General features: G+C 43.3%; 1 protein-coding gene across 1 annotated transcript in view; it reads left to right on the top strand.

Moving 5' to 3' along the window:
* The window catches only part of vwa8 (von Willebrand factor A domain containing 8), a 135041-nt gene that overhangs the window by 94287 nt on the left and 23009 nt on the right, over window positions 1–17745 (top strand). Inside the window, exons 36-39 of the mRNA XM_042334046.1 lie at window positions 526–724; window positions 4050–4131; window positions 5127–5334; window positions 14150–14258. Of these exons, the coding sequence (XP_042189980.1) occupies window positions 526–724; window positions 4050–4131; window positions 5127–5334; window positions 14150–14258 (598 nt within the window). The remainder of the gene's footprint in view (window positions 1–525; window positions 725–4049; window positions 4132–5126; window positions 5335–14149; window positions 14259–17745) is intronic.

Below are 17745 nucleotides of genomic sequence, written 5' to 3'. Positions count from 1 at the left end.
AAATCATCCAGTGTTCTCACTTCTGTTCGCGTTGCAAAGACTCCTTTGGAAGGTGCGTTTCTAAGGAAGTTCAGTGAGGACAGGATCAGGGTTGGCTGTGATGCCTCATTCCCCCACCACAGTTGAACAGTCAAAGTGTTCAACAGTCACTGCGTAAATAATAGCCACTTTGGTAACTTTCTAGAGAAACAGTTGATCCAATCGGAACTGGCTAATGCTTGAAACTCGGAACAGTTAACGCATTAGATACCAGAGGGCACCTGAAAACTGGTGGAACTGTTAACCTAGTAACTGTTAACTTGTAACTTAGTTAACTTAACTAAGGAGTAAAAGGTAAAGGAGTAAAATGTCCGCAGGTTGAGGTGAAGGGAGGAAATAAAGAAAATATTTTTGGGGACATTCTTGTTGAAAGCTACATTCCTGCTGATGGACTCATTTAATTTATTTTTATTTTTCCCCTTTTCCTGCACTACATGTCCACCAACCTATTCCCACAACATCCACTAATGAAACTTAACGCTGCAGTCTCCCAACGAGGTGTACTCATGGAAAAGGTCGGCACCACTGGACAATACAGGGACAAATTTGCCAACAGATATGATCTATGGGAATCGGATATCTGGGAAAGTGAAACAGAGAAACTGTGTAATCCTGACAGGAAGCAATCAGGTGATCCGAGCTGTGGCTGCCAGAAAGGTGCCTTTGAGTCAAATCTACTCACAAGGTTTGTATGTCTTACAAGGTACCACAAGGTTAAGCACTCTGGATCACTACCCCTGCTTGATGGGCCTATATAAATGCAAGTTGTTGTTGTGTGGTATTAATGTGCTTCATACCGCCCTTTTAGGTAGGCGCAGTTCATGTGTCAGTCACAAGGTTGCCTCGCCTTGCTTCCTCCCTTTCCTCCTTCAAGGCCGGTCTCAAGACCTTTCTCTTTGACCATGCCTTCAGCTCCCCTCTCGACTCTCTACCCCCTCCTCACTCCCTCCCTCCCCTCACCCTGACCATTTCCCCCCTGCTCGGGTCCTGACCCAACTGTCCAGCGCCTTGGGACGACCTCCCGACGTGAAAGGCGCTCTATAAATGAAATCTTGTTGTTGTTGTGGGTTCAAGGCCCACGATGGGATTCTAAGCTCATAGACCTGCCCAAAATCGAGGGAATCCACTCAGCTGCCACTGCCCTCCCAACTTCCAACCCCTCCCTAACCCCACCCAACACAATACCCATCCGACAATTTCCCATCCCTCCTTCCACACCTTTGAACCTGTCACCCCCTCCTCTATCTTCAACACGGTAACCTCTATGAAATCCACCACCTGCTCTCTCGACCCCATCCCTATCCCTCTCCTTAAATCCCAGCTCCAGCTCCTTGCCCCACTACTCGCCGACATCATTAACCTCTCCCTGTCATCTGGCACTGTTCCTTCCCCCCTCAAAACAGCCACTATGAAGAAACCTTCCCTTGACCCATCACAGCTATCTAGTTATCGGCCCATCTCAATCCTCCCCTTCCTATCCAAGGTCTTTGAAGTAGCCGTTGCCTCCCAGCTTCTCTCTTTCCTCTCCTCTCACTCCCTCCATGAACCCCTCCAATCGGGTTTCCGGGCTGCCCACAGTACGGAAACTGCTCTGGTCAAAGTCACAAAAGACATCCTGACCATGTGTGACCAGGGTTCCCTCTGCCTCCTCGTCCTCCTTGACCTCTCTGCCGCCTTTGACACCATGGACCACTCAATCCTCCTCCACCGCCTCTCCTCCCACTTTAACCTTCAAGGTTCTGTCCTTGACTGGTTCAGGTCCTACCTTTCACACCACCTCCACTTCGTTGCGGCAAAAGACTTTTCCTCCAGCCCCCACACTGTCTCGTGTGGTGTTCTTCAGGGCTCTGTCCTCGGTCCCCTCCTCTTCACCCTCTACATGCTCCCCCTTGGTGACATCATCCGCTGACATGGGGTAAATTTCCACATGTATGCGGATGACACCCAACTCTACCTCTCTGCCTCCAACCTGAACTCCAGGACTACTGGTGTCCTGACTGACTGCCTGTCCGGCATCAAGTCCTGGACGAGGGCCAACTTTCTCCAACTCAACGTCAGCAAGACCGAGGCCCTCCTGATTGGCTCGCACCAACACCTCCACACCTCAGGTGCTGGCAGCATCAGCCTCCATGGCTGCACACTCAACCTCACCAAGCCAGTCAGGCACCTGGGTATCTTGTTTGACCCTGAACTGTCCTTTCTTTCCCACATCCGCGCCATGACCGGCACTGCCTACCACCACCTCCGCAATATTGCCAGACTTCGCCACTGCCTCACCCCTCAGGCTGCCGAAACCCTCACCCACGCATTCGTCACCTCAAGGCTCGATTACGGGAACTCCCTCCTCATCGGCCTTCCCAACTCTTCCCTTCACAAGCTGCAGATCATCCAAAACTCTGCAGCTCGTGTACTCTCACACACCAGGCTCCGTGACCCCATCACTCCCACCCTCGCCCGACTCCACTGGCTCCCCATCCCCCAGAGAATCGAGTTCAAGATCCTCGTCCTCACCTTTAAGGCCATCCATGGCTTTGCCCCTTCCTATCTCTCTGACCTGCTGACTCCCTACCAACCTGCCCACTCCCTCCGCTCATCAGGCTCTGGCCTACTCCATGTCTCCCGCCCGATCCGCCCTACCATCGGAGGCCGGGCTTTCAGCCTCTCTGCCCCCACATTCTGGAACTCCATCCCACGGTCCGTTTGCCTCGCTTCCTCCCTTGCCTCCTTCAAGGCCGGTCTCAAGACCCTTCTCTTCGACCGCGCCTTTGATCTCCCTCCCACCTCTCTGCCTTCCCTCACCCCTACACCACCCATCCCCTATGCTCAGGCCCCGACACCTGACTGTTTAGCGCTTTGGGACGTCCTCCCGATGTGAAAGGCGCTCTATAAATGTAATTTTGTTGTTGTCTGTTGTCCAGTGTAGTCCTGGTGGGTACTACATTGTCAGAGCTGCCGTTCTTCAGAAGGGATCCCATTTGCAGACAACAACAACTTGCATTTATATAGCGACCTTCGCAAGGACGGCATCTCGGAGCGTTTAGCGGTCCCATCTGCCAGTTAGGTACATGCTGAGGATCCCATGGCACTATTTGTAAAGCGAAGAGCAAGTCACACTACCCAACAATTAGATACAATCGGTCACTCACTTTGTGGATGTCTGTGGAATATTGCCCACAAATGCACAGTTACTACACTTTTCAGTAACATTTTGTGAAGTGTTTTTAGACATTTTGAACATGACAATCTGATATGGTTCTTTATCATGTATCATGTAATGTAAGGATGTAATAATGTAAGGATTATTTTAGTATTACTATTTAATAAGCAGATCATCCAAACAAGAACAGAGATATTATCATCGATCTTACTGTTCCTTTTATAATTAAAAATTAAGCTTTTAATTCTGAGTACTAAAAGAATACTATAAACATAGAAATAGCTATATACACACAGACTATAAAAGTGCTAAATAAAAGAATCAACTCAATAAAAACAAGGTTTTACCAACAAACACTTTGCAAAACAGTACCCTTTCTTCGAAGTACTTGACATAAAACATCCAGGCAAACAGATCTCTTCTCTCTGTCTTGATGACCTCTCCTCAGACCTCTTTGGCCCAGAACATCACCAGTTGAAGCTTTTGGAGTTCTGCCCATACCTCAACAAAGGCCTTCAAATTTAGCAAACCATCCATTGAGGTTCAGTCCAGGGCTTCAAATGACTTATTCAATTCTAGTGTGAAAAATTTGGCCATTGTCTTTGGAACAATATCCTTGACTTTCTTAACGCCCAATTGTTACCTCAGCGTGAACACTAAAAATTCAATGATCTTTCAAACGTTTTCCTGACATCACTTCTGTTGATTACTCGGTCTGCAGGATATATTTTTTTTACACATGTAGTTTCTTGATAGCATTCAAAAATGTTTTGAATAGAAATCGTTCATTTGTTATCAGTTTTAATATCAGATCACTCAGTCGTGAATTATTGATCTCTTTTATTTCTCATAGATGCGACTCCTCCAAAAGCTGCTGGATACTTGGAGATTACAGATCTGAACACCAAAAAGATTAAATATATCCCTGTTCCTAGGTAAGACTGGCAGGTCAAATTGAAGAGCTCAGTTACAAAAAGGGGAGAAATCAATTTTCACGAGTTCATAATCTTTTGGGTTCACTGCTTGTCATGCGATTCCTGCAATAACTTTCAGGGTTGGAATTTGAGGCATGTTAAACTTGATGCCTTAAGGTTAAGGTTTTGTTTTAATGGATCTCGGTTCCTTAATGTTCAGGAAGTGTAGGTTGAACTGTAGAAGTAGACTGACAGTTTCATTTATTAGGAGCTGCCAACAACAACAAATACACTTGTATAGCATCTTACACATCAGGAGGACGTCCCAATGCGCTGGATAGTTAGGGATCTGCACCCGAGCTACTGGTTGGGATCAGGAGGGATGGAGGGCAAGGTAGGGGTAGGAGGGAGACCGAAGGCACGCTCGACGAGGAGGGTCTTGCGACGGGATTGAAGGAGGCAAGGGAGGGGACTAGGTGGAGGGACTGTGGGATGGAGTTCCAGAGGGTGGGGGCAGAGAGGCTGGAGACTTGCCCGCCAATGGTGGTATGGTTAACACGGGGTACGTGAAGCAGGCGTCTGTGCTGCTGTCAGTTTCTCATTGCCCATGTTGGTGCTGCTGTCAGTGTCTATAATTGCTTATGTCAGTGCTGGTGTTGTATTAGGGCAGTGCTGCCAGTATTGGTGCCAGTGCCAGGGTTCCTATCAGTATTAGTGCTGCCAGTGGCAGTTTTGCTATGGTATCCAACAGTAAAAGAAAAAGGCCAGATTATCAGATTGCCACTGACGTCACTTGCTACTTTGCACATGTGCCGGCTGCCACCTGCGAGATAAGTGGGCTGTCCAACCGCGCTATACAAATTTGCTCAGAGTAAAGCACGTTTTAGTAGGGCTGCATTCTATGTGTTAATCTTGGACAAACATTGTAGTTTCAACCGGTCGGGTTTCTTTTCTAATCCGGCATCTTTTTCATGTAGTTCTAGAGTATAATGCGATTTGTGCTTTCTTTCTCCCAGCCCACAGTTCCACTCTCCGTACACTCAGTGGCTTTCTAAGATTTCAGACACGGATGTTCTGATAGCACCCATGGGAGATGGGGGGCTGGTGACAGTGGATATGGGAGGTCATGTCCGACTCTGGGAAACTGGATTCAGTAATCTACAGCGCTCCCTGCTGGAATGGAAAAACATGATCGGAAACGAGGATGGAAGAAGACCTGTGCAGGTACAAAACTGTTCATAATAATATAATGATGATCTTTGTATTTTATATAGCGCCTTATTGCATCATTGAGACATCTCAAAGCGCTTCACAGATATACTGTGAAGTGAATTGACTGTATGTTTTGTGGGTGAAACGCAGCAGCCAATTGCACACAGCAGTGGCGGATTGAGTGACCAAATAATTTTTTTCTTTAATATAATGATAATCGTTGCATTTGACTGCATGCTTTAAGGAGAGGGGATAAAGTGTAGGAGTGAAAGGTCACTTGATGGCCCAGTGAGCAAAGACACCTGTTAATCACCACCAGGTCTTATACTAACCAAATGGTTACTGAACCTCTCGTGATATTATTCACGGAAAAGGGAAATCAATTTTCTACCGTACCTTCCTATTAAGAGGCTTCTCCTTTAAAGTATTTCAGAAGTGTTATTAAATTACATATCAGTGGTTGAATAATTTAATACGAGATTAATGGAATGAGCATAGGGAATCATTTCATGTTCTCCACACAAACCTGAATATCACAAGAATGAATGGTGGCTGAGTGTGATGTGATGGCAACAAAACCTCAATAGATGGCAGCAATGATGCATTAATACACAGCATCCTTTACCACCATAGTGGACCAACTATTTTCCAAATTCCTGTACTCGCCTTTGATATACTCAATCTATCACCGAGTCACATGGGTAGGAGCTGGATTTATTCCTACGTTACACTGAACATGTTTTTCAATCTGTAGCTCACTGAACTCCACACCAGCTCAATCATCGATAGCTACAAAGGATTAAATAATTTACTTCAATTTACACTGCGGTTATACTACTAGGACCAAAGGATTTGGAACAAGAAGTCTACTTATACTTCCAGATCCACAAGCAGCCCATGTATCAGCCTGGCTCACTTGGTAGCACTCTTGCCTCGGAAGGTTGTGGGTTCAAGCTCCATGTCAGGACTTTAGGTTTAGTCTAGGCGGAAGTTTTCATGGCCAGTGAAATTCATGAGGGAGAGATTTTCTTTAATTAAAAAGCAGATTGCAGGCCTCCCAGGTTTTTCAGCATTACAGATCAGGACAGGTGAGAGCGAGAACAGTGGAAACAATCTTCTGATATGCCAAATCTTCTTTGAGTTTGAGGGGTTGTTAGAACGAGCAAAAAACAAAAGGTAGATAAAGATTTTTCTCAATGTTACACCCATCATACGTGAGTGATAGTTTTCACTATTTTTCTCTCCCGTTTGGGTAAAACCTCCTATTGGGTATTAAAAGAGGGCATTGACTCAGTGCTTGTGTACAAAATTGCACCTCTGGTTCTGAGCAGGAATGAGCTGTGACATTAAGCTAATGGTTTTATTATGGATCACTGCTGGGATTTCAAGAGTTTGAGTGAGAAGATAATGTTACAAGAATATACAAATGACCGTATTTTAATGTCAATAATAAGAATCATCCAAGGTCTTACCTTGGTCAATCTGCTGTTCTTGCATCAGAAATTGGTTTGTGGCTCCCAGTAATCAATTAAAGATAGAAGACAGTCAGACAGACATGGGTTGAATGTTTGTATAAAATATATAAAAGCAGGTTTGATACATATAACTGAGGAATACAATGCCTTTCACATAGAAACATTGCTATGAATTTTAATGTATCGCATATTATTAAAGTGGTTTTTACTTGTAGGAATTGCTTTTAACTTTTATTTCCAACATAAGACAGTCCTTAATTTTGTTAATATCTGTAATCCTGCTCAAACAATGGTCTGTATGAATAAGTTGTCTTGGGTCCTCTCTTCAGGGGTTTTAAGTATCTGAGAAAAGCTTAACTTTGAATCAGAATGTGAACGGTCCTCATTTATTTCTCCAGAGTGATAGCCTTTCTGTTGTGTCCAGCTACAGCTCTTTGCTTCTTTTAAAATCCTGTTTAAATGGTTGTCCAAAGCATTTCGTCCCACACAGAGCAGCTTGTCCTGCGTGGTATTTCCAGCTGTAAAGGATTATTTCTTCGGAGGCAGCAACAGTCAATGGACCACGGTCCTGCCTTGTGCTGCAGACCACACACCGAGACTGGATTCCACAGCATACACAACCGTGGGTAGCTAGGAGTTGTCTCCAGTAGCTTTGCAAAGAGCGATAGCGTGTTCTCTCCAAACCCCTTAACACTAGTGTAGTCCTCTGAGAAATGAAGTATGATTGTTTCCCTTCACTGATGATTTCAGCAGATGTCTCCTGAATCATTTGACTCCGTACACAATGATAATTATCTGGAGTATAATAAACTATTCAAAATCCTTAGTTAAAACGGGGGGGTCTTCAATTGCCAGAAGCTCCTGAGGTTTCCATTGTATATGTGAGACCACCTTGAAAGATCCACATCAGTCCTTCAGGGTCTTGTCCACATCTGAAGTAAGAGGCCAGCAGTCCCCCTCCGTCCCCCGCCCCATAGACAGACTCAGACACACACATATATACATGCACACTTAAGAAAATAGTACAAAAAAGTGCATGATTTGTTGTTATTAGACCAGATGAGATGAAGAGAGGAATGTCTTTTCCGCTCCTTTCCATACAAACTATCTTTTATAAAGTGCCTTTCATGTAAAAATAATAATTAAAGGTAGTTAGTGGTGGTCATCGCGTGTGAAAGTCAACACTTTTAAATCTTTTTTTCCTGTCCATGAGATGTGGTCCAAGGGTTTTTTCATGGCAGCAAATACTCATGAAGTTGACAGAAATTGATAATTTCCCAAGTCCAAAGTTTTCTGGGAAAGTAGAAAAATAAAGATAATGACTTGGATAAAGCCTAGAAAAGTTTATTCTTTTGTTCTTCGATTCCCCACAGTTAAGTCTTCCACTTCACTCAAAATTACAACAACAAATTACATTTGGAGGAAGTCCCAAGGCCTCAAAAATATCAGATATTTGGATGATTATTCACAGCTTATTCCACCTTACTCAATTCTCCCTCTTCCTATAAAAATTAAAGTCCACACCACACGCCTGTTTATCTAGCAGTAAGGAGGAACCCGGTTGTTAGTCGATTGGTGGATGCTTTTCCAGGGGTAATAATTCCTTCAACAAAAAATAACAACAAATTCGTCACTCAATCCATGACTGTTTGTGTAACACTGCTGTGCACAATTGGCTGCCATGTTTTGCCCACAAAATATACAATCAATTCACTTTACAGTATATCCTGTGAAGTGCTTTGAGACGTCTCAAAGATGTGATAAGGCGCTATATCAAATGCATGGATTATTATTTCTTAAAGGAGTCCAGCTTCCCGGCCTCAATCACCGTTTCTGATAATCTATTCAGGTTATTTATTATACTCTTGTGTAAATAAATGCTTCCCAGTGTCTGTCCCCAAATTGTCCTTCACACCCCTGAACTGTGCTCTTAGCTTTCTTAGCGTATCTGAAAGTATTGTTCCGGATTTACTTTCTCAATCCCATCTAGCAGTAAGTAGGAATCGGTTGGTTAGTCAGTCGATTGTCGGATTACTTTTCTGGGGGTAATAATTCCTTAAAAAAATTGGTCACTTGGTCACAATCCATGACTGCTTGAGGGACACTTCTGGGCGCAATTGGCTGACGCGTTTCGCTCACAAAATATAAAGTCAACTCACTTTACAGTATATTTTGTGAAGCGCTTTGAGACGTCTCGAAGACGTGATAAGGGGCTATATCAAATCCAAGGATTATTAGTGTTATTATCCTGTTTTCCTTGTTTATTGCTGCCTCAGATGGTGCGCATTAGCACGGTGAGTCAACCCTCACGTCTTTTTTGATTCTCCTTGGCAGGTTCTATCCTGTCCGTGGAGTACATGTGCCTCCTATTTTTACCTCCTAATCCAATACCTTACATTTATATCTGTATTGAACTCCCTTTGCTAGTGTTTAGCCCAAGTGTATATCATATTAGATTCTTTTGAAATCCGATGAGGCAGACAAAATCTTATGAAATTCAGTCTAATTGTTGTCTGCAAATTGAACTGCTTTGCCCTGACTCTTGAAATCCAAGTCATTATCACAAAGAACAGCAGGAGGTCTCAGCACTATTTCTCCATGGAAATTTGGGCTATTTTTAAGATGTTCTCTAATTGCTGGTGAGCTTTCCCGAGTATCAGTGATGTTTGTGAGACCAACTTATCTGTCCTTTTGAGGGTCCTGCCATCCAGTAGGCATCAGAGATGGAGAGCTTGTAGCTGAAGCATCGTTGATTTAGTATGAGTGCCAAGAGGCAGACAGAACACAATGCTTTAGATCGAGGGGAATTTGTCATGCTTTTCCAACTATATTACTCTATGAGGTTAACCAGAATCTAATGTGGAAGATTGAAATTGTAAACCACAGAGGTTCAGCATATGGACAAAAGAGCTCATTGATTTGCTGTTCTCAGCCATAGTTGCAAAGGGAGACTAATCTGTCCTGGGTTAAAAGAGGGAAAAATCATCCAGGGCTCCTTCTCCTAGTCCCTCTGCTTGTGTGTGTGTGTCAGGAGAGGTCAGGCTGGACAGTGACCACCCCCCTCTACCCCCCCACCGTCATGACCCTCTACAGTCGTCAACCATGACGAATAGCCACTTGAGCGGGATTCCAGAGAGCAACCAGCACCCATTGAACCACACAGTAAGACAAGACAAAGCTGGACCAGGAGCACTTCACCATAACTAAGTTCATTGTTAACTGCCTGGGAAGTTCGGTTATCATACTCATACCCGACTTATTTTAACTGAAGTTAAAAAGTAATCATGTTCTTTTGCCAGGTTCCATTTTAATTGCAATTAACAATCACAACTCCCCCATCCACTCTTTTCCCACACCCACCATCACTCTACATGTAAAGCTGCAGACTTCCACCCCTCTCCCCCGAACCTTTGTCAACTTGCAGTACATTTATAATCATGCCATCAAATCATTTCCAACTTAAGAATGACTGACATTTAATTTGCAGTTGATCAAATTACTTTCCCGAAGCAGTGGCTGCTCGATCAATTTAGAATATCTGAAATTTGTCCACGAAATGCTGGCTGAAAGAAATCCAGGGATTCATTGCTCACTGTACCCAAACAGTGGGAGACAGTAAACAAGGCAAACAGGATGCTGGGCTACAACAATAAATTAGTTGAGTCCAGATCGGTGCTCCAACCCATAGAGTGCTATGGTTGGGTCACACTTGGAGTATTGCGTATAGTTCCTGTCCCAGCAACATAAGGGGTTCATCCAGGTCCCAGAGGAAGTGAAGAGGAAAGCAGCGGCAAATCAAGACAGCGCAAGATAAGCCGAAGTGTGTTACAGAACTATATCACAAAGATGTTCTGCCATAATCGTGAATTACAAGGTTGTATCTGCGAAGTGGCAAGAGTTATCAGACTCGCAGGCACCATGTACTGTTGTAATGTAAACAGTCTTTCTATTTTTGTTGTTGGGCTTTCCTGTTTAATTTTGTATCTTGAGTTACTGTTACAGCTTTGACCACACGAGTTTTACTGCACGGCTTTGTGCCACATGACAGCAAGAGATAGCTTTAATACTCGGGATAGCTTTACCGAAACACACACTAAATAAAGATAGAGGATGAGTGTTGCAACAGCTAGATGTGTCAGTAACGTACTATTTCAAAAATAAGTCGCGCTTAACTACTATCAATAACATCACCATCCAAAGGTTATAGAATCAAAGAAAGTTTGTAGCACAGAAGGGGGTCATTCAGCCGATTGTGTCTGTTATGGTGTTTGCTTCCCCACTGAAGCCATCTACTCTAATCCCATTCCCTGTTTTCTTGCCCTTTAGTATTTTTCTTCATGTATTTATCTAATTAAATGCTTTAAAGGACTCTATTTCACTAGCCATATGTGGTATGCCATTGCACATTCTAACAACCCTCTAACCTTTTCTTCTGATAATACAAGGATTATTATAAATTTCATGACTGCTTGTTACAACCTCCATGGTTGCACACTTCAACTCACCAAGCCAGTCAGGAACCTAAGTGTCTTGTTCGACTCTCAACTGTCTTTTCTCCCCCACATTCAAGCCGTGACCTGCTCTGTCTTCCCTCACCTCCGTAACATCGCCCGACTCTGCCACTACCTCACCCCTCAGGCCGCTGAAACTCTTGTTCATGCCTTCATCACCTCCAGGCTCGACTATACAAATGCCCTGCTTGTCGGCCTTCCCAACTCCTCCGTCCACAGGCTGCAGATAATCCAGAACTCTGCAGCCCACGTCCTCTCCCACACCAAACTCCGTGACCCCATCTCCCCCACTCTCGCCCGACTCCACTGACTCCCTATCCTTCAGAGGATCCAGTTCAAGATCCTGGTCCTCACATATAAAGCTCTCCATGGCCTCGCGCCCCGCCCCTCCCTCTGCGGCCTCCTAACCCCATACCAACCCGCCCGTTCCCTCCTCTCAGCCGGCTCTGGCCTGCTCCACATCCCCTGACCCACCCTTCCCACTATTGGCGGGAGAGCCTTCAGCCACTCTGCCCCCAACCTCTGGAATTCCATCCCGCAGTCACTCCGCCTCGTCCTCTCCTGAGCCTCCTTCAAGTCCCGCCTCAAGACCCGCTGCTTCAACCATGCCATCGGCCACCCCCTTTCCCCTCCCCTCCCTTCTCCCTCCCTGACCCCAGCTCGGGTCTGAAATGCTGCCCTCTGTCCAGCGCTTTGGGACGTCCTCCCGACGTGAAAGGCGCTATACAAGTGTAATCTTGTTGTTGTTACTGACTTGTTGAACAATGCAGAGAAAATAGTCTTTCTATGAGCCCTATCAAAATTATTCGGAAGTTTTAAGACCTCTCATTCGATCCCCTTGAACCTTCTCTGTTCTAGTGAAAACAAACCAGCTTTTCAAGTCTCTTCACATAAAGCCTTTGATGACCATTTGTGTAGTTGGGCTAAGCTGAGCTGAGTGTGGAGTACGCTGGTGGATCAGAATGCAACATGAAAAGCAGCTCAATTGTGGATCTGAACCATGAAAGGAGCTGCTTGAAAAGTCCTTCACATCTTCTGAGACATTTAATGTCAATGGGATAGCAAAACATTCAAAGAGATTAACTGCTTGAAAAAGCACCCAAAACGTAAACTAAGCCTTTTCCCACCTCCACCCTATACCCCACAGTATGTCATAGCAAACTGCGAGTCTTTGGCTCCATCTTGGGATCTCGAGAATTGGGCTAGCGTGACTTACAAGGGAGTCCCTGCAAAAGTCAGTTTACATCAAGGGCATTTTTTCCAAGAGATTTTTGCCATTTAAGATCACTTGCAACTCCCCCTGTGGGGACACACACACACACATACTCACACAAAAATGTATTGAATGTGGATGACTGGTCTACACTAGATTTCTCAGTTTGGAAAGATGCAAATGTTCTTCAAATTCAGGTCAAACAGTGTGTGCATCAGGGCTAATTCGTATGTGCATCAGGGCTTGTTAGTGTGTGCATCAGGGCTAGTTGGAGTGCAGGTTAATGAGATTTGCGTCTCTTTAATGTTGGGACATCTACATGGTTGAAGCTATTTGAAGAGGCTGTGTTGCTCTTGTAGCAGAGAGGTGTATATGTGTTTGATTCTGGGCACTGGCATCTCTCCAACTATCTATTTGCGTAGATGTTATTTATTTGCATTCCAAGCAAATTCAATTTGGATTCATCTCCTGCACCAATTCCAGAGTCAGACGGGCGGCTCAGATAGCCGAGAAACATGACTCCCCACAGCAAGCTGTGGTGCTGTGAAATAGATTGTCCGTCCAATATTGCACCCCCGTTGTTCTGTAGTTACCGGGCTACCTTACATAAGTGATCATCAATATGCTGCTTTTTGATGAGAACAGCACTTTTTAAAACAGTTTCTTATGCGGAAAACTAGCTTTTAACAATGTAAAAACACTTTTAAGATTATAAAACTATTATAAAATGCCAAATTATAAAATAATGATGATAATAATAATACAAAAATCCAAAATGCATGACAAGGAACAACAGAAAATGGATTCCTTGAACGCATAACCTGTAAGTGGCATTTATCATAAGACGGAATATTTTCCAAATCCACACACAACTGCCGCATGTTGCGTTGTGGCCATGAATATTTTGCAGGCACCTGAACACATCTGGTGCTATTACAACTTTATTGTAATATCAGTGGGAGCCTCTGACTCCCACAAAGATGAAATGAAACAGTGGATTTTTTTTCAAAATGTGGAAAAATACAGTTAGTGATTGATCTTGAGACTTTTTTTCTGTATATAATGAAATCCCAGTTAAAGAAGGTTAAGGGGACATAGGGAAAATGAGCAGCTCTCCATCCCTTTAGAACCTGCACTACAATTCTATAATTCTGTTTCCCTGTCCCTTAATATCCTCATCCAAGGAGAATGGATAAGCCTGTTTATAATTATAATCTTTTCACACACAACATTCCTGTTTAATTATACTACTTTACAACGTTTCCTCCCATACCCAACTAAAGCTTTTGGGACAGAAGAAACAGAGGGTTGGGTTCATTCAGTTGAAAGGCATCAATCAAAGCCTGCTTTTTCATTGTTTGTGGGAACAGAGTTTCTAAATAAATCTTTGTTCCGAACCAATCCATGAATCAAAAGACACCTCAGCTAGCATCAAAACAACTCTCAAAGAAATCTCCCCAAAACATTGTAATGCAGTCACTTAGCACCTTGATCCTGCCTGGGTAGAGATACTCAGAAAGCTAGTACAAATAATCTGGTGTCCGATTAAATCAGGCTAAATATTTTCAACTTTGGAGCCCTGGTCATTGAAATAATATCCAAAATATTCTGCTACTTTTTATTCCTAGATCACAATTCAAAAGGAGAGTGGATTAGATGTGGACTCCCCAAAACATGGAAGATTTGATCCAGACAACACACCACATGTTGGAGGGAACACATGGGCAGGAGGGACAGGTTAGTGGGGTGTGAGGTGATGATGGTTTATATATAATAATAATATAATAATAATAATAATAATCCTTGCATTTGATATAGCGCTTTTCACGTCAGGAGGACGTCCCAAAGCGCTTCACAGAACACACTGTAAAGTGAATTGACTGTATATTTGTGGGCGAACGCGGCAGCCAATTGCGCACAGCAATGTCCCACAAACAGGCGTAGATTGAAAATGACCAATTTAATTATTGTTTTTGGTTTTTTGGAGGGATTATTATTAGGCGTGTGGAGTAAGGAAACTTGCCCAAGGTTTCGCCCTCTGCCTGAAATTGAACTCAGGTCTCTCACTTGCAAAGCGAGTGCTCTAACCACTGAGCTACAGGACTCCACGAGATAAGACAAAAGATGAAACCCAAGTATGTTTGTCCTCAAAATAGACAGTCACTACACTTTATTGTGAAGCACTTTGAGACGTCTGGATGAGATGATAATATAATAATCTTTACATTTGGTATAGCATCTTTCAAGTTGGGAGGACGACCCCAAGCACTTCACAAGAGATACAGTAAAGTGTAGGGACTGTGTGTTTGCAGGCACTATATAAAATGCAAGGATTATTTTTATATTTGTTCGGTATATAGCCATGACTGTAGCAATGATGAAAGTTACACTGGAAGTTAGAAAAAAAGGAGGCAATCCTATTTAGAACAGGCTGCACGGGTCTGGTAGCGTCAACATTGTGTATATAATCTTGGCTTCCTCTGAGTGGTGGGGTCTTAGCATCTTGTAGATGCCACCAAACTATACGGGTAAATTTATGCTCATTTTGTTTAGCTGCAAATTACATAATTAGTCAAAACACAAAGTACTGCAGATGCTGCAAATGTGAAAACAAAAACAGAAGTGCTGGGAACGCTAAGCAGGTCAGGCAGCATCTATGGAGAAAGGAAAGTGAGTCAACGTTTCAGGTCCATGACCCTACGTCAGAACTCTGACAAGCATCTTTTTTGGTTTTCCCAGCAACTTCTGTTTTTGTTTACATAATTAGTCAATTATTTTCATTGGTTAATTACATAACTAAAGTTACTGGTAATTACCTCTGTACACACAATACATTATAGGGCGGAGAACACACGTGAATTTACGTGTGCCTTATATGCATATGGCTTCCAAGTTGTGCATAATAAAATGTTATCGTAACTTTGATTATCTGACAGTCAGTTGTTACATATAATATATTAATAATCCTTGCATTTGATATAGCGCCTTATCAGATCTTCGAAATGTCTCAAAGTACTTCACAAAATGTACTGTAAAGTGAATTGAATGTATCTTTTGTGGGCGAAATGCAGCAGCCTTTTGCGCACAGCAGTGTCCCACAAACATTCGTGGATTGTGTGACCAATTTATTATTTTTTTTGGAAGGGATTATTACCCCCGAAAGTGATCCGCCAATCGACTAACAACCAGGTTGCTATTTACTGCTAGCTAAACAGAGGCGTGTGGAGTAAGGAAACTTGTCCAACATTTCGCCTGTCGGGAGGCGAATCCAGGTCTCTCACTTGCAAGACGAGCGCTCTAATCACTGAGCTACAGGACTCCACAGGACTCTGCAGTTGTTGTACTAACTGTGCCAGTCTCTCTTATATGAGAGAGTTTGGGTAATGGCACTATACACTATTAAAGCAATAAGTCAGCTTAAGTCGATTGAATGACCTAAAGTAATGTACGTCCAGGTAGTTTAGCGCTCAGCTTCTGCTGAATGATCTCCAGGCTTTCCAGCAGTGATTGATAGTGCACTTGGAAACAACCCAAAAAGCCTCAACACTGCGGTTTTTATCTGTTTTTTTAACAAGTCTTTGGGATCAACATGAGATGGGCCCAACTGCAGAGGAATTTAAAATAAAATGAAAGATTTGACAGTTGTTACCAACCCTGAGATCATCAATAGTCTCGGGTTTCGAAAGGTGATGTCATCCATCTGCTATGCTTTCCAGACCCATTTTTGTTAATCAACGTCTGATTATGAGGGATCCACAGTCTGAGTACAGCCTGGTCTTCTGATTAAAGTATTTCAGTATGTTTCAGTATGTGTTGAGGGAGAAGTTAACCGTAGGGCTCTGTGCTTTGCAAGCAACGTGATGAGCCCCTGGGTATGTTTCCAGATTATTTGATTAATCACCATCTTTGTCAAAAAAAATATTACCCACCCCTTCCTACATCTGCATAACTGCCCTCGAGTCCTCTAAACTCCTGGCCCTCTGCTTACCTTGACCTTACACACAATTCCCTCACTGTCATCCTCAACCACCTCTGAACCCCTCAATTCCCCCGTACAACAGCCACTTCCATTTCCTAAAGTCCAAAACCCATGCTGCTGAATGCACGTGGCTTAAATTTGACCTCACAGTCTGGTAACCCTACCACAGTTTACTTTTGCGCCCCTTGCTTCAACCAAATTTGCTTTTACTTCAGGATGGATCATCCTGGAGGTCAAAGATAACCCTAGGCATTTCAACCACCAACCACCACCTGCTCAATTCTAACTGCAAGGAGTTGATGGACTTTCTCTGATTCAAAATTGAGTAGATTTGCTAAGTTTCTGCCAAACCTCCTCCCCACCATCCTCAAAACATCCCACCAACTCAGTGACTCCTGGACAGAGTGACAGGAGGCTATTCTACTACGGGGCATCATTGCAATTAATCCTGGCCCCATCCTCACCAAATGTTGACACTACAGCAGGGATCAGCAGTGGGTAATTTTTCTCTGTTTTATTTACACCTTTATTGCAATCGCAATGAGATTGTACCCGGAAAAATCAAACATAGAACTTTCCAGATTAATATGTCTCACTGGAGAAACTCACCGAGCCATCAAGGGAGCAGATATACATCAAAAGTTTGGAGGCAGCATAATCTGTGTGATAAATACACAATAAATACATACTAATTATCTAATAATATATCAAAATTAATTATGTCTTAGATTTTGTGTATCTTGGTCACGTCATACAATCTGCATATAATTCTTCTAGCATTGCTCAGTATTAGTATTCCTTAGCAGTAAGTTACCCCCTTTGAAAGCTCTAAAATTTCAGAAGTTACAATTCACAATTTCAAAACAGAAGTCGCTGTCAGGGAGCATCTATGGAGAAAGGAAAGTGAGTTAATGTCTCAGGTCGATGACCATTTGTCAGAACTCTTGTCATTTCTGACGAAAGGTCATTAACCTGAACATTAACTCACTTTCCTCTCTCTCCATAGATGCTGCCTGACTTATTGAGTGTTCCCAGTGACTTCTGTTTTTATTTCAGATTTCCAGCGTCTGCAGTATTTTGCCTTTTTTTAACGATTCAGCGTACTGAGCCCCTAGAAACCTAATGTTATATAAAATGTATAACATAATTAATTTCTGTCGTCAACCACCACAACAAATTGCATTTACACAATGCCTTATGTTGGGTGGACGTCCCAAGGTGCTGAAATTGCATCACAACCGTGTT

This window comes from Callorhinchus milii, unplaced genomic scaffold (assembly GCF_018977255.1).
Source record: "Callorhinchus milii isolate IMCB2004 unplaced genomic scaffold, IMCB_Cmil_1.0 Scaffold4, whole genome shotgun sequence".
NCBI lineage: Eukaryota > Metazoa > Chordata > Chondrichthyes > Chimaeriformes > Callorhinchidae > Callorhinchus > Callorhinchus milii.
The sequence above is the reverse complement of the archived record's forward strand: the minus strand, read 5'-3'. Positions and strand labels throughout refer to the sequence as shown.